This window comes from Scyliorhinus canicula, chromosome 6, assembly GCF_902713615.1.
Source record: "Scyliorhinus canicula chromosome 6, sScyCan1.1, whole genome shotgun sequence".
In the NCBI taxonomy this organism is placed as follows: domain Eukaryota; kingdom Metazoa; phylum Chordata; class Chondrichthyes; order Carcharhiniformes; family Scyliorhinidae; genus Scyliorhinus; species Scyliorhinus canicula.
In genome coordinates, this window is record NC_052151.1 from 8,615,385 (window position 1) to 8,639,961 (window position 24,577).

The window sequence follows — 24,577 nt, forward strand, 5'->3', positions numbered from 1 at the left end:
TAGGTTGGAGAAGTAGGCTGCAAGGGTTGGGCACACTGGATATGTGGAGCTTGTTCAAGGAACAGCTATTGCGTGTTCTTGATAAGTACGTACCAGTCAGGCAGGGAGGAATAGGTAGAGCGAGGGAACCGTGGTTTACCAAAGAAGTGGAATCTCTTGTTAAGAGGAAGAAGGAGGCCTATGTGAAGATGAGGCGTGAAGTTTCAGTTGGGGCGCTTGATAGTTACAAGGAAGCGAGGAAGGATCTAAAGAGAGAGCTAAGACGAGCAAGGAGGGGACATGAGAAGTCTTTGGCAGGTAGGATCAAGGAAAACCCAAAAGCTTTCTATAGGTATGTCAGGAATAAAAGAATGACTAGGGTAAGAGTAGGGCCAGTCAAGGACAGTGGTGGGAAGTTGTGTGTGGAGGCTGAGGAGATAAGCGAGATACTAAATGAATACTTTTCGTCAGTATTCACTCAGGAAAAAGATAATGTTGTGGAGGAGAATGCTGAGACCCAGGCTATTAGAATAGATGGTATTGAGGTGCGTAGGGAAGAAGTGTTGGCAATTCTGGACAAGGTGAAAATAGATAAGTCCCCGGGGCCTGATGGGATTTATCCTAGGATTTTATGGGAAGCCAGGGAAGAGATTGCTGAGCCTTTGGCTTTGATTTTTATGTCATCATTGGCTACAGGAATAGTGCCAGAGGATTGGAGGGTAGCAAATGTGGTCCCTTTGTTCAAGAAGGGGAGTAGAGATAACCCCGGTAACTATAGGCAGGTGAGCCTCACGTCTGTTGTGGGTAAAGTCTTGGAGAGGATTATAAAAGATACGATTTATAATCATCTAGATAGGAATAATATGATTAGGGATAGTCAGCATGGTTTTGTGAAGGGTAGGTCATGCCTCACAAACCTTATCGAGTTCTTTGAGAAGGTGACTGAACAGGTGGACGAGGGTAGAGCAGTTGATGTGGTGTATATGGATTTCAGTAAAGCGTTTGATAAGGTTCCCCATGGTCGGCTATTGCAGAAAATACGCAGGCTGGGGATCGAGGGTGATTTAGAGATGTGGATCAGAAATTGGCTAGTTGAAAGAAGACAGAGGGTGGTGGTTGATGGCAAATGTTCAGAATGGAGTTCAGTTACGAGTGGCGTACCACAAGGATCTGTTCTGGGGCCGTTGCTGCTTGTCATTTTTATAAATGACCTAGAGGAGGGCACAGAAGGTTGGGTGAGTAAATTTGCAGACGACACTAAAGTCGGTGGAGTTGTAGACAGTGTGGAAGGATGTTGCAGGTTACAGAGGGACATTGAAAAGCTGCAGAGCTGGGCTGAGAGGTGGCAAATGGAGTTTAATGTAGAGAAGTGTGAGGTGATTCACTTTGGAAAGAAAAACAGGAATGCGGAATATTTGGCTAATGGTAAAATTCTTGGCAGTGTGGATGAGCAGAGGGATCTCGGTGTCCATGTACATAGATCCCTGAAAGTTGCCACCCAGGTTGATAGGGTTGTGAAGAAGGCCTATGGTGTGTTGGCCTTTATTGGTAGAGGGATTGAGTTCCGGAGCTATGAGGTCATGTTGCAGATGTACAAAACTCTGGTACGGCCGCATTTGGAGTATTGCGTACAGTTCTGGTCGCCTCATTATAGGAAGGACGTGGAAGCTTTGGAACGGGTGCAGAGGAGATTTACCAGGATGTTGCCTGGTATGGAGGGAAAATCTTATGAGGAAAGGCTGATGGACTTAAGGTTGTTCTCGTTAGAGAGAAGAAGGTTAAGAGGTGACTTAATAGAGGCATACAAAATGATCAGAGGGTTAGATAGGGTGGACAGTGAGAGCCTTCTCCCGCGGATGGAGGTGGCTAGCACGAGGGGACATAGCCTTAAATTGAGGGGTAATAGATATAGGACAGAGGTCAGAGGTGGGTTTTTTACGCAAAGAGTGGTGAGGCCGTGGAATGCCCTACCTGCAACAGTAGTGAACTCGCCAACATTGAGGGCATTTAAAAGTTTATTGGATAAGCATATGGATGATAATGGGATAGTGTAGGTTAGATGGCCTTTAGTATTTGGACTTCCCATGTCGGTGCAACATCGAGGGCCGAAGGGCCTGTACTGCGCTGTATCGTTCTGTGTTCTATTGTCTATGTCCAGCATTTTTGATCCCCATTGGCGTTTGGGGATCGTGTTGGAGAAAACAGAGCCCGTGTCATTCAAGATCAGAATCCAAGAGAAGACCGTACTTAAACATGTGGACCACCTCAAGGGCAGGTGAAACACCTCAGACAAAGCCGTACCAGGGACATTGGTACCTCCACCATCTTTGGAACCACTTTCTAGTAAAGGGGTGCAACCTGCCTTGGTCCAACATATCTGGACTGTCAGGACGATGACGATTCGGGCTGAACGATGAACATGGAAGCATCTGCACTCAAGGACAATGCTTTGGCCCGGAGCTGAACCACTGGCAGTGACTCTCCACCTTCGTCTCAGAAAAGGTCATCACGGAATTGCTACATGCCACCTGATCCAAACCCACCACTGGTAGAAGCACAACCGTGTGCAAAGCAACAAAGAAGGCCTCTTCAAATGGCTATTGAAGGGGAACTGTCAGTGTTGGGGGGGGGGGGGGGGGTGAGGGTGTAGTAACTCCCATGAGGCCCATGGGGATACCCTCATTAATCTCCCCATGGGACTTACGGAATACGAGCAATTCCGCAAGCGGACAAAGGCCCGCCCAGCTGGGGCTTATAATTAACTTGTTCAAAGGCCGGCCCAGATAGGAACAGGCATGGTTCCTATCCCGTCTGGGATTGATACCGGGCAATACTTTCCACTTGAGAGACTGTTCTCCCGCCGGAACTGAATTGCACGCTGAGAGCACTAGTCAGGAAGCGATTCCCAATCCTTTGCATATTCTAAGGGAACCCTGCTATAAGGCCGTGATTCTGAGTGGGTGGCCCAATAGCGCGATCCTGCCTCAGCATCCCCCTCCCCCATGCAATGCAATTCAGTCCTCCCGGTAGCGCAATTCTACCCTGATGGGATTTTCTGTGTCACCCCCCCACCGGCAACCCTTACACCTCCTCCTCCCTAGTACGGGGGTAATGCAGTCCTCCCATCACCCCCACCACCAGACACTCCCAAAGAGACGCCCCTAATTAAACAGACCCCCATGAGAGACCCCCAGAAGAGAGACCTCTGTCCAGAGGGTGGAGAGCAGTCCAGACAAGCAGTGATAAAAAAAATCATTGCTCGAAAACTCACCTGTGTAATCCCTTTAACCCCAAGAGTTATATCTAATTCCTTCTTGAAATTTTGTCCTCAGCTACTTTTTGTGGCTGAATTCCACAGATTCACCACTCTCTGGGTGAAGAAATTTCTCCTCACCTCTGTCCCAAAAGATTTACCCCTTCTCCTCAAACTATGATCCCTAGTTCAGGACGTCCCACCATCGGGAACATTCTTTCTGAATCTACCCTGTCTCATCCTGTTAGAATTTTCTACATTTCTATGAGATCCCCTCTCACTCGTTTAAACTCCAATGAATATGGATTCCCACCAGCGCCTGCACCATGCGGTTGAAGCCTACTTCCATGGAGCTCATTTCCTCAGTCATGCAGATGATATCCTCAGCAATGGAGGTGATGAGCTGAGTCATGGAGCAGGCATCCCCCACTATGGGGTGCAGGTTCTGCACCAGCCTCGCAGTGTTGGCCTCGTTGCATTGGAGTGACGGCACCATCTCATCCGTCAGAAGACGATTAGACTCCTCCAGTCAGCCTTGTAGTTCAAGGAGGGATGCTATCATCCCTTCCTGATTCTCGTGAATGTCCTTTTGCAGTTCAATCAGTTCTGTGTGACCAGACTCAGGGGCATGTCATCAGACAGGTGTTCAGCAGTGACCAGTGCCCCAGTGCCGGATTCCTGGGATGTCCCTGCCTCCACCTGCTGTGGATCATCAGCTATGAGGTGCTCACCAATGAACCAGAAGCCTGCCTACTACTTAATCCTCCGAGGTGTGAGTGTCGGTGCTGGTGGAGGGTGTGGGTGATAGCTGCAATGCCTCTTCTATCGTTATATCCGAGAAATCCCCATCTGAGCTATTTGGATATTTTGATTCAAAGGATTGGGAGGATGGTCCAGGCTGCTGCCCTAATTTTTTTGCAAGGGTACATCACAGGGGATTATAAGTGATGCAACTTTGGAGCATCCACGATGCTGAGGAGGTCGTGGATAGCACGTTTAGCGAGTTGGTCACGCCGCATGTGAAAGTTAATGAGGGAGATAGAAAATGGGTGACCAAAAGAAAGAGCAAGAGTAGGAAGGCAGTGCAGGTGTCCCCTGTGGTCATCTCCCTGAAAAACAGATATACCGCTTTGGATACTGTTGAGGGAGATGGCTCACCAGGGGAAGGCAGCAGAAGCCAGGTTCATGGCACCGTCGCTGGCTCTGCTGCGCAGCAGGGCAGGAAGAAAAATGGCAGAGCTATAGTGATAGGGGACTCGATCGTAAGGGGAATAGACAGGCGGTTCTGTGGATGCAATCGAGACTCCAGGATGGTATGTTGCCTCCCTGGTGCAAGGGTCAAGGATGTCTCGGAGCGGCTGCAGGACATTCTGGGGGGGGGGGGGGGGGGGGGGGTGAACAGCCGGCTGTCGTGGTGCACATAGGCACCAACGATATAGGTAAAAAACGGGATGAGGTCCTACAAGCTGAATTCAGGGAGTTAGGAGTTAAACTAAAAAGTAGGACCTCAAAGGTAGTAATCTCAGGATTGCTACCAGTGCCATGAGCTAGTCAGAGTAGGAATGTCAGGATAGATATGATGAATGCGTGGCTCAAGAGATGGTGCAAGAGGAAGGGATTCAAATTCCTGGGGAATTGGGACCGGTTCTGGGGGAGGTGGGACCAGTACAAACCGGATGGTCTGCACCTGGGCAGGACTGGAACCGATGTCCTAGAGGGGGTGTTTTCTAGAGATGTTGGGGAGGGTTTAAACTAATGTGGCAGGGGGATGGGAACCGATGCAGGAAGTTGGAAGGTAGTAAAACAGGGACAGAAGCAAAAGGAAGTAAGGGGGAAAGTGCAAGAAAGAGAAGACATAGTCAAAAATCAAAAAGGGCGACAGTACCAGGTACAGTGACTGAGGGGAGCTCAGTGAATAGGCCCAGTAATACTAAAAGGAGTAAAACTGGAGATGTTAAGATTCAAAACAGAGGTAAAAAAACCAACATAAGTGTACTTTACCTGAATGCTCGTAGTATTCGGAATAAAGTAAATGAGTTGATGGCGCAAATCATCGTGAATGACTATGATTTAGAGGCCATTACTGAAACATGGTTAAAGGATGGTCACGACTGGGAGTTAAATATCCGAGGGTATCAAACTATTCGGAAAGACAGAGTGGATGGTAAGGGAGGTGGTGTTGCTCTGTTATATAAGGATGACATCCGGGCAATAGTAAGGGATGACATTGGTGCTATGGAGGATAAGGTTGAATCCATTTGGGTGGAAATCAGGAATAGTAAGGCAAAAAAGTCACTGATAGGAGTAGTCTATCGGCCACCAAATAGTAACGTTATGGTGGGGCAGGCAATAAACAAAGAAATAACTGATGCATGTAGAAATGGTACAGCAGTTATCATGGGGGATTTTAATCTACATGTCGATTGGTTTAACCAGGTCGGTCAAGGCAACCTTGAGGAGGAGTTTATAGAATGTATCCGCGATAGTTTCCTAGAACAGTATGTAATGGAACCTACGAGGGAACAAACGGTCCTAGATCTTGTCCTGTGTAATGAGACAGGATTGATTCATGATCTCATAGTTAGGGATCCTCTCGGAAGGAGCGATCACAATATGGTGGAATTTAAAATACAGATGGAGGGTGAGAAAGTAAAATCAAATACTAGTGTTTTGTGTTTAAACAAAGGAGATTACAATGGGATGAGAGAAGAACTAGCTAAGGTGGACTGGGAGCAAAGACTTTATGGTGGAACAGATGAGGAACAGTGGAGAACCTTCCAAGCGATTTTTCACAGTGCTCAGCAAAGGTTTATACCAACAAAAAGAAAGAGGGAAAATCGACCGTGGATATCTAAGGAAATAAGGGAGAGTATCAAATTGAAGGAAAAAGCATATAAAGTGGCAAAGGTTGACTAGTGGGAGACTAGAGGACTGGGAAATCTTTAGGGGGCAACAGAAAGCTACTAAAAAAGCTATAAAGAAGAGTAAGATAGAGGTATGAGAGTAAACTTGCTCAGAATATAAAAACAGAGAGCAAAAGTTTTTACAAATATATAAAACAAAAAAGAGTGGCTAAGGTAAATATTGGTCCTTTAGAGGATGAGAAGGGAGTTTTAATAATGGGAGATGAGGAAATGGCTGAGGAACTGAACAGGTTTTTTGGGTCGGTCTTCACAGTGGAAGACACAAATAACATGCCAGCGACTGATAGAAATGAGGCTATGACAGGTGAGGACCTTGAGTGGATTGTTATCACTCAGGAGGTAGTGATGGGCAAGCTAATGGGGCTAAAGGTAGACAAGTCTCCTGGCCCTGATGGAATGCATCCCAGAGTGCTAAAAGAGATGGCTCGGGAAATTGCAGATGCACTCGTGATGATTTACCAAAACTCACTAGACTCTGGGATGTTCCCGATGGATTGGAAATTAGCAAACGTGACACCACTGTTTAAAAAAGGAGGTAGGCAGAGAGCAGGAAATTATAGGCCAGTGAGCTTAACTTCGGTAGTAGGGAAGATGCTGGAATCTCTCATCAAGGAAGAAATAGCGAGGCATCTGGATAGAAATTGTCCCATTGGCAGACGCAGCATGGGTTCATAAAGGGCAGGTCGTGCCTAACTAATTTAGTGGAATTTTTTGAGGACATTACCAGTGCAGTGGATAATGGGGAGCCAATGGATGTGGTATATCTGGATTTCGAGAAAACTTTTGACAAGGTGCCACACAAAAGGCTGCTGCATAAGATAAAGATGCCTGGCATTAAGGGTAAAGTAGTAACATGGATAGAGGATTGGTTAATTAATAGAAAGCAAAGAGTGGGGATTAATGGGTGTTTCTCCGGTTGGCAATCAGTAGCTCGTGGTGTCCCTCAGGGATCTGTGTTGGGCCCACAATTGTTCACAATCTACATAGATGATTTGGAGTTGGGGAGCAAGGGCAAGTTTGCAGATGACACTAAGATGAGTGGTAAAGCAAAAAGTGCAGAGGATAATGGAAGTCTGCAGTGGGATTTGGATAGGTTAAGTGAATGGGCTAGGGCCTGGCAAATGGAAAACAATGTTGACATATGTGAGGTTATCCATTTTGGTAGGAAGAACAGCAAACGGGATTATTATTTAAACAATAAAATATTAAAACATGCTGTGCAGAGAGACCTTGGTGGGCGCGTGCATGAGTCACAGAAAGTTGGTTTACAGGTGCAACAGGTGATTAAGAAGGCAAATGGGATTTTGTCCTTCTTTGCTAGAGGGATGGAGTTTAAGACTAGGGAGGTTATGCTGCAATTGTATAAGGTGTTAGTGAGGCCACACCTGGAGTATTGTGTTCAGTTTTGGTCTCCTTACTTGAGAAAGGACGTACTGGCACTGGAGGGTGTGCAGAGGAGATTCACTCGGTTAATCCCAGAGCTGAAGGGGTTGGATTACGAGGAGAGGTTGAGTAGACTGGGACTGTACTCGTTGGAATTTAGAAGGATTAGGGGGGATCTTATCGAAACATTTAAAATTATGAAGGGAATAGATAGGATAGCTGCGGGCAGGTTGTTTCCACTGGCGGGTGAAAACAGAACTAGGGGACATAGCCTCAAAATAAGGGGAAGTAGATTTAGGACTGAGTTTAGGAGGAACTTCTTCACCCAAAGGGTTGTGAATCTATGGAATTCCTTGCCCAGTGAAGCAGTTGAGGCTCTTTCATTAAATGTTTTTAAGGTAAAGATAGTTTTTTGAAGAAAAAAGGGATTAAGGGTTATGGTGTTCGGGCCGGAAAGTGGAGCTGAGTCCACAAAAGATCAACCATGATCTCATTGAATGGTGGAGCAGGCGCGGCCAAATGGCCTACTCCTGCTCCTAGTTCTTATGTTCTTATGTTCTTATTAACATGTTTTACTGACGTGAGGTTTGAGGAATGGCTGTGTGTCCTTAGGGATCTCACTTTTACTCGCTGCCCAACAGGGGCGGTCCTGCTCCTCCCGGCCAGCTCAAGGATCTTTCCTCATGGGGTTGAGATTGCCAAGCTCCCACAGGACTCCAGGTCTAAGTGCCCTCTCATGCTAGTTGTGCTCAATTTAATCTTGTGGAGACACAGATGGGAAAAGCACAGGTGGTATTCCTGCCAGTTCAGATGGTTGATGAGTGGCATGCATGGGACTGGAGTGGGAGTAGGGATATGAGGAGGAGAGTTAAGACTGGGGGGCATCATGTGGGTGGGGAGGGTGGGGGAAAGAGGGCCTCTTCATATGTGGTCAAGCCACGAGGTGGCTGATTGAGAGACCTTCAATCCCGACCCCGTACATGGGGTAGGTGAGGGGTGCAAAGAGCGATGTGGTTCAGACTTACCCTGGTAATGCAAAAATGGTCATTTATCTTCTTCCTGCACTGATGCCCCGTCCTCATCGGGAGAGAACTGCCACTCCCCAATGTAGCTATTGCCTCCCAGACGGGGGGAGGAGGGGTGGTCACCTTGCTGGCGTGCCGCTTCATGGAATACGGGTACAGGATATGCCGTATCTGCTGCACGCCATCCAGAGTCTGGCCAGGGCACCTTCCGAGAAATGCAGTTCTGACTTTCATGCTGCCATTCCTTCTCATGGATCTGGAACAAGAGTTGGGCAGTACTGGGGCAACGTTTAAATGGAGCTCCCCAGTGATTGCAGTGATAAAGTTTCCCCGGAGGTCACCTCCAGACTAACCCCCACCAGTTCCCAAGGCCCCGCCAAAGCCCCCCTGCCCACAGAAGTGTTGCCAAGCGTGATTCACGTGAAGAAAAATACTTATCTTTAAAAGGCTCAAAAATCCATGAGAAATCCTGTCAACAGTGTACCGTTTATTCACCGGAACTGTCACTTTGCCATTTTTGGTAAAACTTCACCCATAGATTTGTCAGGATGATGTCAGGATTGGGAAGCTGTTGTTAAAAGAAGAGACTTTACTCACTGGGACTGTTCCCAATTGATGGACCATCAATTGGATGCGAGGCACGATGAAGGTCCAAACTTAGGCTTTAATCAGCTAGATGTTAGCCCAGTGGTCAACTACAGAGAAAGGCCGACCGCCGGGAATTCTGGGTACTTATACCCCACCTCGGAGGCGGGGTCTACTTGCCTCTCGACCAATTGGTGAGCAGTCACATGACTAGTCCCAGCCAATCAGACGAGAGGCACATGACCAGCCAGAGCCAATGGGAAACCAGTGCTCTGCACCAATGGCAGTGCTCCCATTCAATTGGGGTTGGGGGGGGGGGAGGTGTTGACGTAAGGGGAGAAGGCCGCACGCCGGCGGGTGCCAGGTCCCGAAGCAAGACCTTATCCTGCCGACCGTCGGGATACTCCACGTACGCATACTGCGGGTTGGCGTGGAGTAACTGGACTCGCTCAACCAACGGGTCGGACTTGTGCACCCGCTCATGCTTCCGGAGCAAGATGGGCCCGGGAGTCGCCAGTCAGGTCGGGCGAAGGGATCCTGAGGACGAATTCCTAGGGAAAACAAGAAGACGTTCATCAGGTGTTCGATTAGTGGTGGTACAGAGGAGAGACCGGATTGAATGGAGGGCGTCGGGGATGACCTCTTGCCAACGGGGGATAGGGAGATCTGTGAACCGTAGGGCCAGCAGGATGGTCTTCCAGATGGTGTCATTCTCCCGCTCGACCTGACCGTTACCCCGGGGGTTATAACTGGTCGTCCTGCTAGAGGCTATGCCCCTGCTGAGCAGTTCGTCGCTCATAAAGGAGGACCCCTGGTCGCTGTGGATGTACGCGGGGTAACCGAACAGGGAGAAAATGGATAGTAGGGCCTTTATGACAGTTGTTGTGGTCATGTCGGGACAGGGGATGGCGAAAGGGAAGCGGGAGTACTCATCAATAACACTCAAGAAATATATGTTGCGGTTGTTGGAGGGGAGGGGACCCTTGAAGTCTATACTGAGACGTTCGAAGGGGCGGGACGCCTTGATCAGATGCGCTCGTTCGGGGCGGTAGAAGTGCGGCTTGCACTCGGCGCACACGTGGCAGTCCCTGGTGACGGTCCTGACTTCCTCAACGGATTAGGGCAGGTTGCGGGTCTTGATAAAGTGGTAAAAACGGGTAACCCCTGGATGGCAGAGGTCCGTGTGGAGGAAGCGGAGGCGGTCAATCTGTGCCCTGGCGCAGGTACCGCGGGATAGGGCATCGGGATGTTGAGCTTCCCAGGACAATACAAGATATCGTAGTTGTACATGGACAACTTGATCCGCCACCGCAAGATCTTGTCGTTCTTGATCTTGCCCCTCTGTGCATTATCGAACATGAAAGCTACTGACCGTTGGTCTGTGAGGAGGGTAAACTTCCTGCCGGCCAGATATCGCACAGCTTCAACTATGGCCTGTGCCTCCTTTTCCACCGACGAGTGGCGGATTTCGGAAGCGTGGAGGGTCCGGGAGAAGAAGGCCACGGGTCTGCCCGCTTGGTTCCAATATCGCACAGTTTCAACTATGGCCTGTGCCTCCTTTTCCACCGAGGAGTGGCGGATTTCGGAAGCGTGGAGGGTCCGGGAGAAGAAGGCCATGGGTCTGCCCGCTTGGTTCAGGGTGGCCGCCAGAGCTACGTCAGACGCGTCGCTCTCGACCTGGAATGGGAGGGAATCATCGATAGCATGCATCGTGGCCTTTGCAATATCCGCTTTGATGCGGCTAAAGGCCTGGCGGGCCTCCATCGACAGGGGAAAGGAGGTGGACTGGATGAGGGGGCGGGCTTTGTCGGCATAGTTGGGGACCCACTGGGCATAACAGGAGAAGAAGCCCAGGCAGCGTTTGAGGGATTTGAGGGTGTTGGGGAGAGGGAGTTCCATCAGGGGGCGCATGCGTTCAGGATCGGGGCCTATCACTCCGTTACGCACTACGTAGCCAAGGATGGCTAGACTGTCGGTGCTAAACACGCACTTATCCTTATTGTAAGTTAAATTAAGGAGTTTCGCAGTTCGGAGGAATTTTTGAAGGTTGATGTCATGGTCCTGCTGGTCGTGGCCGCAGATGGTGACGTTATCGAGATACGGGAAGGTAGCCCGTAAAGCGTACTTGTCGACCATTCGGTCTATCTCCCGTTGGAAGACCGAGACCCCATTTGTGACACTGAATGGAACACTGAGGAAGTGGTAGAGGCGCCCATCTGCCTCAAACGCGGTGTACTTGCGGTCACTCGTGCGGATGGGGAGCTGGTGGTAGGCAGACTTAAGGTCCACCGTGGAGAAGACTTTGTACTTCGCGATCCTGTTAACCAGGTCGGAAATACAGGGGAGAGGATATGCGTCCAGTTGCGTAAACCTGTTGATGGTCTGACTGTAATCAATGACCATCCGGTTTTTCTCCCCAGTCCGAACTAACAGCACTTGGGCTTGCCAGGGACTGTTGCTGTCCTTGATGACTCCTTCCTTAATGAGCCTATGGACCTCGGACCCGATGAAGGTCCGGTCCTGGGCACTGTATCGTCTGCTCCTCGTGGCGACAGGTATACAATCTGGGGTGAGATTAGCAAACAAGCGTCCACTTTAAGGGACGTGAGGCTGCAGACAGTAAGGGGGGGAATACGGCCGCCGAATTGGAAGGTCAAGCTCTGCAGGTTGCACTGGAAATCCAGGCCCAAGAGTGCCGGAGCGCATAGACGGGGGAGAATGAGGAGTTTGTAGTTTTTGAAAACCCTCCCCTGGATCGTGAGGTCCGCTATGCAGCACCCAGTGATCTGGACGGAGTGCGAACCCGAGGCTAAATCGATCTTATGCTTGACTGGGTGGATGGGGAGCGCGCAGCGTCTTACCGTGTCGGGGTGGACAAAACTTTCCGTGCTCCCGGAGTCCAGTAGGCATTTCTCATGCCCGTTGAGCTGGATCGTTGTCGTAGTCTTGGCGAGCGTGCGTAATCGTGACTGGTCGAGTGTGATGGAAGCAAGTCGTGGCGAGAGTTCCAGATCATCCTCGGTGGCAGAATAATCTCTGGCAGGGCCTTCCGTGTTGGCCCAAGGTGGCGGCGCCCAGGGCCCGCACGTGGCGTCCGGGGCCCAAGATGGCGGCACCCGTGGGAACCTCGTGGCGGCTGGGGGCAGTGTCAGCGACGTCTGCGGGCCGGTCAGGGCAGCCGGTAGCGGGGGTAGGGAGGAACGTGGGCCTGTTTCCGGGGCCAGGAGGCGGTACGGAGAGGTCGGTGCGCGGCGCGGGGCCCTGGGAGGGCCCGGGGGGTGCGATACGCGGTCGCTGCGCGGAACAGCAGCGACCGACTGGGTCTGGCAGACCACCGCGTAGCTCTTGCACAGAGCGGAGCGGGCCGGGAGCACGGGCGGGGGTGTTTGGAGAGGCCGCAAAAATAGCAGCGGGGCCCCGTTAGCATGTCGGAGCGTCCCGCAGCGCAGGCCTGGGGGGGGGTCGGGGTCAGCGGAGGACGGAGGTGGCGCGTGCCATGACGTCCAAGGGGTTGCAGCGCGGCCGGGGGCATATGCGCGGGCGTTCATATCGGCGACTTCCAGGGAGGTTGCGAGGGTCCGTGCCTCAGCTCGGCTGAGGGCGTTCTTCTCTAGCAATCGTTGGCGGATAGAGGAGGATTGCATGCCGGCAACGTAAGCGTCTCTGATTAAAAGTTCTATGTGCTCTGTCGCAGAAACTTGGGGACAGGCGCAAATTCTCCCTAGAGCCGCGAGGGCCTGGTAAAACTCGTCGAGGGACTCACCAGGGAACTGTTGTCTAGTAGTCAGGAGATGCCGTGCATATACTTCGTTGACCGGCCGGAGAAAGTGTCCTCTCAGGGTATCCATGGCTGCGTCATAATCATTTTCGTCCTCAATCATTGAGTATACCGCTGTGCCCACGCATGAGTGGAGGATGTGGAGTTTCTGCTCCTTGGTGGGCTTGCTGGCCGCAGTTGCCAGGTAACTGTTGAAACACGCCAGCCAATGTTTAAAGATTGCAGGCGCATTTGAAGCATGCGGGCTGATGCGGAGGCAGTCAGGCTTGATGCGTAGCTCCATTTCACAATTCTACTTGCCTCTCGACCAATTGGTGAGCAGTCACATGACTAGTCCCAGCCAATCAGACAAGAGGCACATGACCAGCCAGAGCCAATGGGAAACCAGTGCTCTGCACCAATGGCAGTGCTCCCATTCATACCACCACACCAATGAAGAAGATGATCAGGAGAAATACCAAAAAAATCCACCTCAGTGTGCTGAATGTTCACATTCTATGAAAAATCTTTGGTTATATTTTTTAAATCTTGGGCAGGATTTTCCGGTGGGAAATTCCAGTCCGATGCCAGCGTCTTGGTTTCCCAGCAGCAATGGGTGCCTGCAATGGGAAATCCCGTTGTCAACACGTGGTGGGTGGTGGGTAAATCCTTGCACATATCTCTGATCGTGCAATTGCTCCTTTGATTTGATTTGATTTATTATTGTCACATGTATTTAGTATACAGTGAAACGGTATTGTTTCTTGCATGCTGTACAAACAGTGCATACAGAATATAGGGATGGAAGGAGAGACTGCAGAATATAATGTTCCAGTTATTATTATTACAGCAAGGTGTAGAGAAAAGATCAACTTAATACGAGGTAGGTCCATTCAAAAGTCTGATGTCAGTAGGGAAGAAGCTGTTCTTGAGTCGGTTGGTACGTGACCTCAAACTTTGGTATCTTTTTCCTGACGGAAGAAGGTGGAGGAGAGTATGTCCGGGGAGCGTGGGGTCGTTAATTATGCTGGCTGCCTATCTGAGGCAGCGGGAATTATAGATAGAGTCAATGGATGGGAGGCTGGTTTGCGTGATGGACTGGGCTACATTCACAACCAGATACAACCAGAAAGAATGCTTTCTCTGGTGCATCTGTAGATGTGGTGAGGGTCATAGCTGACATGCCAAATTTCCTTAGTCTTCTGAGAAAGTAGAGTCGTTGGTGGGCTTTCTTAACTATAGTGTCGGCATGGGAGGACAGGCTGTTGGTGATCTGTACACCTAAAAACTTGAAGCTCTCGACCCTTTCTACTTCGTTCCCATTGATGTAGACAGGGGCATGTTCTTCACTACACTTCCTGAAGTCTTGTTGACATTGAGGGAGAGATTATTGTCGTCACACCAGTTCACCAGATTCTCTATCGCATTCCTGTAGTCTTTCTCATCATTGTTTGAAATCCGACCCATTATGGTGGTGTCATCAGCAAATTTGAAAAGCGAGTTGGAGGGGAATTTGGCCACAGTCATAGGTGTATGAGGAGTATAGTAGAGGGCTGAGGACACAGCCTTGTGGGACACCGGTGTTGAGGATGATTGTGGAGGACTGTGATTGTGGCCTGTGGGTTAGAAAGTTCAGGATTCAGTCGCAGAGGGAGGAGCCGAGGCCAAGGCCACGGAGTTTGGAGATGAGTTTGGTAAGAATGATGGTGTTGAAGGCTGAGATATAGTCGATAAATAGGAGTCTGACATAGATGACTTTGCTATCTAGGTGTTCCAGGGTAGAGTGCAGGGCCAAGGAGATGGTTCTGCTGTGGTCCTGTTGCAGCGGTAGGCGAACTGTAGTGGATCAAGGCAATCTGGGAGGCTGGAATTGATTTGTGCCATGACTAACCTTTTGAAGCACTTCATGATGATGGATGTCAGAGCCACTGTACGATAGTCATTAAGGCCCGCTGCTCGGCTTTTTTTTTGGTAAAGGGATGATGGTCGCCTTCTTGAAGCAGATAGGGACCTCAGATTGTTGTAAAGATAGGTTGAAGATGTCTGCGAATAACCCCGCCAGCTGATCCACGCAAGACCTGAATGCTCATCCGGGTACCCCATCCGGGACAGTGGTTTTCCGTGGGTTGATCTTCGAGAACGCTGCTCTGACGTCTGCAGTGGTGATCTCAGATACAAGTTCATCCGCGGCTTCTGGGGTGGAGGGCTTGCTCTCACTGACCTCATGCTTAAAGCAGGCATAGAATACATTGAGCTCATCAGGGAGGGGTGCGTTGGAGCCAACGATTTTACATGCCTTCACCTTGTAGCCCGTTCTGTCTTGCAGACCTTGCCATAGATGGCGGGGATCCGTGTGGCTAGCCTGGGACTCGAGCTTGGTCCGGTACTGTCTTTTGGCATCTTTGATGGATTTCTTTAGATCATATCTGGCTTTCTTGCAGAGGTCAGCGTCGCCTGACTTGAACGCCTCAGACGTAGACTTCTGCAAGCAGTGGATATCCCTGTTCATCCAAGGTTTCCGCTTGGGAAAAACGCGGATTTGCTTCTTTGGCACATAGTCTTCTACACACTTACTAATGAAGTCAGTTACTGTAGTGGTGTACTCTTTCAGGCTAGTTGCAACGTTTTTAAATACTGACCAGTCCACTTAAGCAGTCCCGTAGGAGATCATCCGATTCCTCAGATCAACAATGCAGGACTTTCTTTGATGGATTCTCCCGCTTCAGTTTTTGCGTATAAGCCGGGAGCAGAAGCACAGATTTGTGGTCAGATTTGCCAAAGAGTGGGCGGGTGATAGAGTGGTCCAGGATGTTTGGGCCTTTGGTGGAACAGGTGACACATTGGTGGTAACTTGGTAGTACGCTCTTGAGCTTGGCCTGATTGAAGTCCCCAGCTACAATCAACAAGGTCTCGGGATGTTTTGTTTCAAGGCTATTTGTGGTGGTGAATATTTTGTCCAGTGCAATTTTCACGTTTGCATGGATGGGATGTGAACTGCCGTCAGGATGACGGAGCTGAACTCCCACGGAAGGTAGTAGGGGCGGCATTTTCGTGTCAGGTATTCTAGGTCTGGGGAACAGAAACTCGCCAGTTTTGCTACATCTAAGCACCAGGAGATGTTGATTAGGAGGCAAACCACACCTCCCCTTACCTTGCCTGAGGCCGCCGTACGGTCCATTCGGTGGATTGAGAAGCCCTCTGGTTGTAGGGTACAGTGCGGTGAAGCAGGAGTGAGTCATGTCTCCGTGAAACAGAGCACACAGCAGTTCCTTCGTTCTCTTTGAAAAGTAAGTCTGGCTTTAAGTCTGTCCAGCTTGTTTTCTAGAAATTGGACATTTGCTAGGAGTAAGCTTGACAGAGGGGCTTTGGGACCATGTTGTTTCACTCTCCGCTACATTAAACTTCACAGTACAATTCCAGGTGAACCAAATATCATTTGTCCTGTTTTACACGAAATGTGATAAAGCTTTATATTGTCTCAGCGTTTTCATATTCATTTTGTATTTTTGTATGCAGGCCCACTTAGCAGGAGTATTTGATAATGTGAATGAAGTGGTTTTCCATCCAAAGGATTATGATACAATGCTGGCTGTCGCTTCGCGGGAAGGAGAACAAATCCATGTAATTATACATCATATTGATTCAAATTGAAATCACTTAAAGGTGTTTAATGCATTTGACTCTGAATTAGTGCCATTTGTTATGATATTGTACTACATGTGCATCATTCGATTGAAGCCAAATTTCATTGGCCCGTAACTTCTTCAGAGTGGTGATCTCCAGCGGATTGTCACTCCCGATGGACTCACCCTCAGTGAAACTCCAAAGCCCCATGGCAATAATGGGGCTTTGTCCCCACTCCATCATCAAAATGCGGGCATTTCACTCTGGACTTTCCTGAAGAAAATCCAGAGTGATTCTCTTACCTGAAGGGGGCTAACAGGGCTCCAGAGTACTCCACGCAGCTCTGCCTGCCGATAGGGGGCCCTGCACTTCCGGCCGGGAATCCGCGCATGCACACGGCGGCGACTTTTCGCGGCCGCCCCGCGCGACATGGCAGACTCACAACGCAGAACGACCCTGAACGATCGCGCGCACCCACGGATTGGTGGCCCCCGATCGCTAGCCTGGATATCCCTGAGACCCCCACCTTCCCCCGGTGAAGGATCCCCCCACCAGGGCAGCCGTGGACTGGTGCCACAGCCCAGCTCCACCCACACAATGACATCACTGAAGACATGTGATAAGACAAAAACCTTTCTTAAAGGGACACTCCCATGACAATACCTTCCTACAAGTTACATTGTAACAACTCGCCAAATGTCCTTCCAAACCGACTCGAGTTTTTTCATTTTTCATTTCATTTTCAGTTGGAAGAACAAGGGCAGCAGATGTATAGGAATTTCACCATCTGCAAATTCTTCTGCAATTTTCACCATCTGCAAGTTACAACCCATAACGATTTACAATGATATTACTGTCCCTTCAGTGTTGCTGGGTCAAAATACTGGTTCTCCCTCCCTATCAGCACTGTGGCTGTACCAAATCATAAAGAAGACTGACCATCATCTTTGCTAAGGAAGTTCTGGGTGGGAAATGTTATAATTTCCATAGGAATAGATACTTTTTCAAGAAAGTATCGCCACAATGCCAACAGAAAGACAACTTCCACTTTTTTCAATTTTTACTTTTACAACCCAACTAAATTCAACATAATTTGAACATTAATTCACAGATGATATTTCAAATAAAAAAGATGCATTTCGCTTTGAAGCGTTGATACATTTAAATTCAGTCTTTCTAACTCAGCCTTTATTTTGTAGGATCTCTTATTAGCCACCCAATCATTTTAGCTCCTGCCTCACATTCGGCAGAAGTCTTATTTCATCTGAAGTTCCCACACATGTTTAACACTGACTGGATGGATGTCTACAAACACTCTCACTCAGTTTACAACAGTTTTCATGGTGCAGAATTCTTAGACACTCCCAGGGGCTGGTTTAGCTCACTCAGCTAAATCGCTGGCTTTTAAAGCAGACCAAGCAGGCCAGCAGCACGGTTCGATTCCCGTACCAGCCTCCCCGGACAGGCGCCGGAATGTGGCGACTAGGGGCTTTTCACAGTAACTTCATTGAAGCCTACTCGTGACAATAAGCGATTTTCATTTCATCTCCAAACATTTTTAAATGGTCTGGGCTGCCCTGGCATGTCTTCAGCAGCAGCAATTGATTTGTCCAATACACAATCCATTTCTCTTCCTGTCTTCAGTCTTCTCTTCTTTCCAAATGTATAACACACACAGTAACACAATCATTGTTGTATTCTCAGAGACCTGCTTCAACACCGGGACCTGTTCGAAGGCTTGCAAACATTCAGATTGAGCTTTGTTTGTTTTCTCCTTGCATGGATTCTCAGTGTTTTGAGCTGCTAAACAGACAAAAAAATCCATTCCTACTCCAATTAGCTTTCTGTTCACTCTTTGCTTGTTAGCTTTTTATCCCCTGGGTAATTCAAGGTCAAATGGGCATTTCTTGAAACTTAATGATGTCCCCTTCTTTCAAAGTCCTCCCAGCACATTGTGTTCTTAAAGTGACATTGCACAAGAAAAATAAAGGATTTTTACAGTCATAAGGAAAATGTTCGAATCAATCATTATGGACATTAGAAAAACTCAAGGTAATCAGGAAGAGTCATCATTATTTTGTGAAAGGGAAATCATGTTTAACCAATTTATTAGAGTTCTTTGAAGGAGTGCCATGCACTGTGGATAAAGGGGAGCCTCTAGATGTACTGTACTTGTATTTCCAGGAGGCATTTGACAACATAGAACATAGAACATAGAACGATACAGCGCAGTACAGGCCCTTCGGCCCACGATGTTGCACCGACATGGGAAGTCAAAAACTAAAGGCCATCTAACCTACACTATCCCATTATCATCCATATGCTTATCCAATAAACTTTTAAATGCCCTCAATGTTGGCGAGGTCACTACTGTTGCAGGTAGGGCATTCCACGGCCTCACCACTCTTTGCGTAAAAAACCTACCTCTGACGTCTGTCCTATATCTATTACCCCTCAATTTAAGGCTATGTCCCCTCGTGCTAGCCACCTCCATCCGCGGGAGAAGGCTCTCACTGTCCACCCTATCTAACCCTCTGATCATTTTGTATGCCTCTATTAAGTCACCTCTTAACCTTCTTCTCTCTAACGAGAACAACCTCAAGTCCATCAGCCTTTCCTCATAAGATTTTCCCTCCATACCAGGCAACATCCTGGTAAATCTCCTCTGCACCCGTTCCAAAGCTTCCACGTCCATCCTATAATGAGGCGACCAGAACTGTACGCAATACTCCAAATCCGGCCGTACCAGAGTTTTGTACAGCTGCAACATGACCTCATGGCTCCGGAACTCAATCCCTCTACCAATAAAGGCCAACACACCATAGGCCTTCTTCACAACCCTATCAACCTGGGTGGCAACTTTCAGGGATCTATGTACATGGACACCGAGATCCCTCTGCTCATCCACACTGCCAAGAATTTTACCATTAGCCAAATATTCCGCATTCCTGTTTTTCTTTCCAAAGTGCATCACCTCACACTTCTCTACATTAAACTCCATTTGCCACCTCTCAGCCCAGCTCTGCAGCTTATCTATGTCCCTCTGTAACCTGCAACATCCTTCCACACTGTCTACAACTCCACCGACTTTAGTGTTGTCTGCAAATTTACTCACCCAACCTTCTGTGCCCTCCTCTAGGTCATTTATAAAAATGACAAACAGCAACGGCCCCAGAACAGATCCTTGTGGTACGCCACTCGTAACTGAACTCCATTCTGAACATTTGCCATCAACCACCACCCTCTGTCTTCTTTCAACTAGCCAATTTCTGATCCACATCTCTAAATCACCCTCGATCCCCAGCCTCCGTATTTTCTGCAATGATGACATAAAAATCAAAGCTAAAGGCTCAGCAATCTCTTCCCTGGCTTCCCAGAGAATCCTAGGATAAATCCCATCAGGCCCCGGGGACTTATCTATTTTTACCTTGTCCAGAATTGCCAACACTTCTTCCCTACGCACCTCAATGCCATCTATTCTAATAGCCTGGGTCTCAGCATTCTCCTCCACAACATTATCTTTTTCCTGAGTGAATACTGACGAAAAGTATTCATTTAGTATCTCGCTTATCTCCTCAGCCTCCACACACAACTTCCCACCACTGTCCTTGACTGGCCCTACTCTTACCCTAGTCATTCTTTTATTCCTGACATACCTATAGAAAGCTTTTGGGTTTTCCTTGATCCTACCTGCCAAAGACTTCTCATGTCCCCTCCTTGCTCGTCTTAGCTCTCTCTTTAGATCCTTCCTCGCTTCCTTGTAACTATCAAGCGCCCCAACTGAAACTTCACGCCTCATCTTCACATAGGCCTCCTTCTTCCTCTTAACAAGAGATTCCACTTCTTTGGTAAACCACGGTTCCCTCGCTCTACCCATTCCTCCCTGCCTGACTGGTACGTACTTATCAAGAACACGCGATAGCTGTTCCTTGAACAAGCTCCACATATCCAGTGTGCCCAACTCTTTGCAGCCTACTTCTCCAACCTACACATCCTAAGTCATGTCTAATGGCATCATAATTGCCCTTCCCCCAGCTATAACTCTTGCCCTGCGGGGTATACTTATCCCTTTCCATCACTAATGTAAAGGTCACCGAATTATGGTCACTGTTTCCAAAGTGCTCACCTACCTCCAGATCTAACACCTGGCCTGGTTCATTACCCAAAACCAAATCCAATGTGGCCTTGCCTCTTGTTGGCCTGTCAACATATTGTGTCAGGAAACCCTCCTGCACACATTGTACAAAGAACGACCCATCTAATGTACTCGAACTATACCTTTTCCAGTCAATATTTGGAAAGTTAAAGTCTCCCATAACAACTACCCTGTTACTTTCGCTCTTTTCCAGAATCATCTTCGCCATCCTTTCCTCTACATCCCTAGAACTATTAGGTGGCCTATAGAAAACTCCCAACAGGGTGACCTCTCCTTTCCTGTTTCTAACCTCATCCCATACTACCTCGGAAGAAGAGTCTCCATCTAGCATCCTTTCCGCCACCGTAATACTGTCCTTGACTAGCAGCGCCACACCTCCCCCTCTTTTGCACCCTTCTCTGAGCTTACTAAAACACCTAAACCCCGGAACCTGCAACAACCATTCCTGTCCCTGCTCTATCCATGTGTCTGAAATGGCCACCGCATCGAAGTCCCAGGTACCAACCCATGCTGCCAGTTCCCCTACCTTATTTCGTATACTCCTGGCATTGAAGTAGACACACTTCAAACCACCTACCTGAACACTGGCACCCTCCTGCAAAGTCAAATCTGTGCTCCTGACCTCTATACTCTCAATCTCCCGTACCCCAAAACTATAATCCAGGTTCCCATTCCCCTGCTGAATTAGTTTAAACCCCCCCAAAGAGCACTAACAAATCTCCCCCCCAGGATATTGGTGCCCCTCAGGTTCAGATGTAGACCATCCTGTCTATAGAGGTCCCACCTTCCCCAGAAAGAGCCCCAGTTATCCAGAAATCTGAATCCCTCCCGCCTGCACCATCCCTGTAGCCACGTGTTTAATTGCTCTCTCTCTCCCTATTCCTCGTCTCACTATCATGTGGCACGGGCAACGACCCAGAGATAACGGGCGAAATTCTCCGCACCCGCGGAAAGTCAGCAAACCGTCGTAAAAATCGGGACCGTTTTACGACGGTCGCGAAGGCTTCATTTCCCGACGGATTCACTTCCTGGAAATGGGCTAGTAGCGCGGCCGCGTCAATTACGTGCGTGATGACGACGGAACGCGACGACGACACGAACCCGCCCATGTGACGCCGCCCGACGCCGTAAAAAGGCGCGGGCGACCACAGAATCTGTCGGGCAGGATGTCGGAGCCGAGGGGAGCTGCTCCTCGCTTTGTAGATGCAGACGTCGAGGCGCTGCTCGATGCCGTGGAGCAGAGGAGGGGCATCATCCGCCCGCGGAGAGGGCATCGCCAACCTGCCAGCACGGTACGCCAGGCCTGGCGTGACCTGGCTGCTGCCGTCAGTGCTGTGGGGCAGACCCCTCGCTCAGCAGAGCAATGTCGAAAGAAGCTACACGACCTCACCAGGTCTGCCAGGGTAAGTGCCATGAGGGTGCCCCCTAGTCACAACCATCCCTCCCCCTTAACTGCCCGGGGGGGGGGGGGGGGGGGGGGGGGGGGGGGGGGGGGGGGGAGGGATTGGGGCAGAGAGAGGGTGGTTCACAAAGTTGTCACAGACCCAGCGCTCTGGCCCCGAGGAGAGATGCAATCGTCTGATGACAACTTGCCCCCCCCAAACTGTGCCAGTATCTGAACGGACTGCTGATACCTACCGTTTTGTAATGATCTACCTATGTTCCCTCCCCCAACAGGCCAAGGCCGGTCATAACCACCGTGAGCGGCACAAGACTGGAGGGGGTTCGCCCAACATGCACCCCCTCAGCACCTTTGAACAGAGGGCACTGGACCTTGTTGGGGGGTCTGCCACCCGCGATATCGCGCAATGCGAGGTTGGCGGAACTGCAGCAAGTGAGACAACCCTCCCTGACAAACACCCCCCCCTCCCCCATCCTCTGTCCCTTCACAAACCCTGCCCACTGGGACACCTCCCCCATCCTCTGTCCCTTCACACACCCTGCCCACTGGGACACCTCCCCCATCCTCTGTCCCTTCACACACCCTGCCCACTGGGACCGTCCAGCGGCCTGCCGAGCAAATCGAAATAACCCGTCTCATTCTCTTCCCTAGGACGTGATGCCCAACGACCAGGGCCGTCTGGCTGCAGACGGAGACAGGAATCTGCCGCCACCTCACCCGGGGCCTCACAACAGAGGGTGCCCGATCAGCGGGCAGCCCTATCCGCCCCAACCCAATCTGCGGACCAGGACGCACAGAGGGTTCGAAGTCCACCACCACCACCAGAAATGGCCAGGGACAACCCTCCTGTCGCTGAGCAGCCCCACACCATGGACGAGGCCCTAAGCATTGAGAGCGTCGGGCTTGCGGCACTGCTTTCTCCCACCACATCCATCATCCCAGAGATACACACCCCGGCGGGCCTATTTAGTGATGAGTCTCCTGGGGCACAGTCTGGTTGGCACATCACAGATGAGCAGGTACAGCAGGTGGAGGTCGGAGCAACAGAGGGCCCGGACTCGCGGAGGCCAGACCAGGCCCAGGATGCAGCTGGCTCCCAGACGTTTTCTGAGTTCCTGGAGTTTATCAACCCACCCGCACAGCCGATGCCTCAGGAAACCCAGGGAAACAATGACGGGATGAGGGCTTCCTTCCAGACTCTGCAGACGCTATTAGAGGAGTCGAACCGCGTCCAAGAGCAGGGAGTGGTGCCGCTCATGGCAGAGACCCAGTCCGACACCGCACGGGTGGCATCCGCGGTGGAGACAATGGGTCAGGTTATGCAAGACGTTGGGGTTAATGTGCACGCGTCATCCTCGGCCCTGGACAGGGTTGCCCTCTCACAGGCAGCAATGTGCCAGAGCCAAAACGACATTGCCGGCGCCCTGCGGGCCATGGCCGAGTCTCAGCAGGTCATTGGCCAGTCGCAGCACGCCATGGCACAGTCCCAGCAGTCGATAGCACAGTCCCAGCAGTCGCTGGCACAGTCCCAGCAGTCGCTGGCACAGTCCCAGCTGTCAGTCGCGGAGACCATCAACCGCCTGACACATGTGCTGGATGGCGTCGTGCACACACAGGTTGAGATCGCACAGTCCCTGGCGGGAATGTCTAACTCCCTGGACTCCGTCTCTGCAAACCTTCGGATCCTGGTGGATACCGTTGCAGGCCTCCAGGACTGGCAGCGCCAGGTGTCGGTGGTGCGACGGGGAACCTCCCCGCTCGCACCTCTGTCCCAAAGTGAGGCCCGGGGGCCACCGGGCTCCCCGAGGGAGGAGGAGGTTTCGGGGCCCGTCCCATTAACTTCATCACGGGACGTCCCGGAATTCTCGGCCTCCCCCCGTCCCATCCCTGGTGCATCGGGTGGGCAGCAGGCAGAGCAGGGTGGCACAATGTCACCCGAGACGCCCGCAGAGCAGCCTGGCCCATCAAGGCCGGGTCGCCCCAGGAAACGCATAGCCAAGGAGAAACGAGTCGAGGGGGACGATTCGCAGCAATCCTCCTCCACTCCTGCTGTATCATCTGGGGATTCACTTAGACGTAGTGGTAGGGCCCGTAAGGCAACTAAGATAGACACTGAGTAAGTTGGCACGGGTGAAGGGCACAGTTTAGTTGTAGGGGCTAGGGCACCTGTAAATAATTGTTAATATTAAACGCACTGTTCCACCTTACTTGTAATACCGTGTGATTGTTCCACAGCCACAGGAATCGTGATGGTGACCGAGTGTCGCTGGGGGTGACGGGTGGTGAAACCTCGGTGCCGGGTGTGCAGTCCCTGCCCCTACCCCCCTCCCACAGCTAGCCCACGCGGGCACGTGATGGAGTGTCAGTGACGAACTCAGCGGCCACCAAGGTGGATGGTTCAGCTATTGCCATGGGTCAGACTCTCTCTAAAGATTCTGAGCTCACAGCTCTTCGCAGAGCGGGCTGTCATCATTCCACATGGCACTGAT

At 50.3% G+C, this 24,577-nt stretch overlaps 1 protein-coding gene across 1 annotated transcript in view; it reads left to right on the forward strand.

The window, feature by feature from the left end:
• The window catches only part of LOC119966923 (dynein heavy chain 8, axonemal-like), a 1,786,259-nt gene that overhangs the window by 986,700 nt on the left and 774,982 nt on the right, over positions 1–24,577 (forward strand). Inside the window, exon 40 of the mRNA XM_038798881.1 lies at positions 16,423–16,527. Coding sequence (XP_038654809.1) covers positions 16,423–16,527 — 105 coding nt within the window. The remainder of the gene's footprint in view (positions 1–16,422; positions 16,528–24,577) is intronic.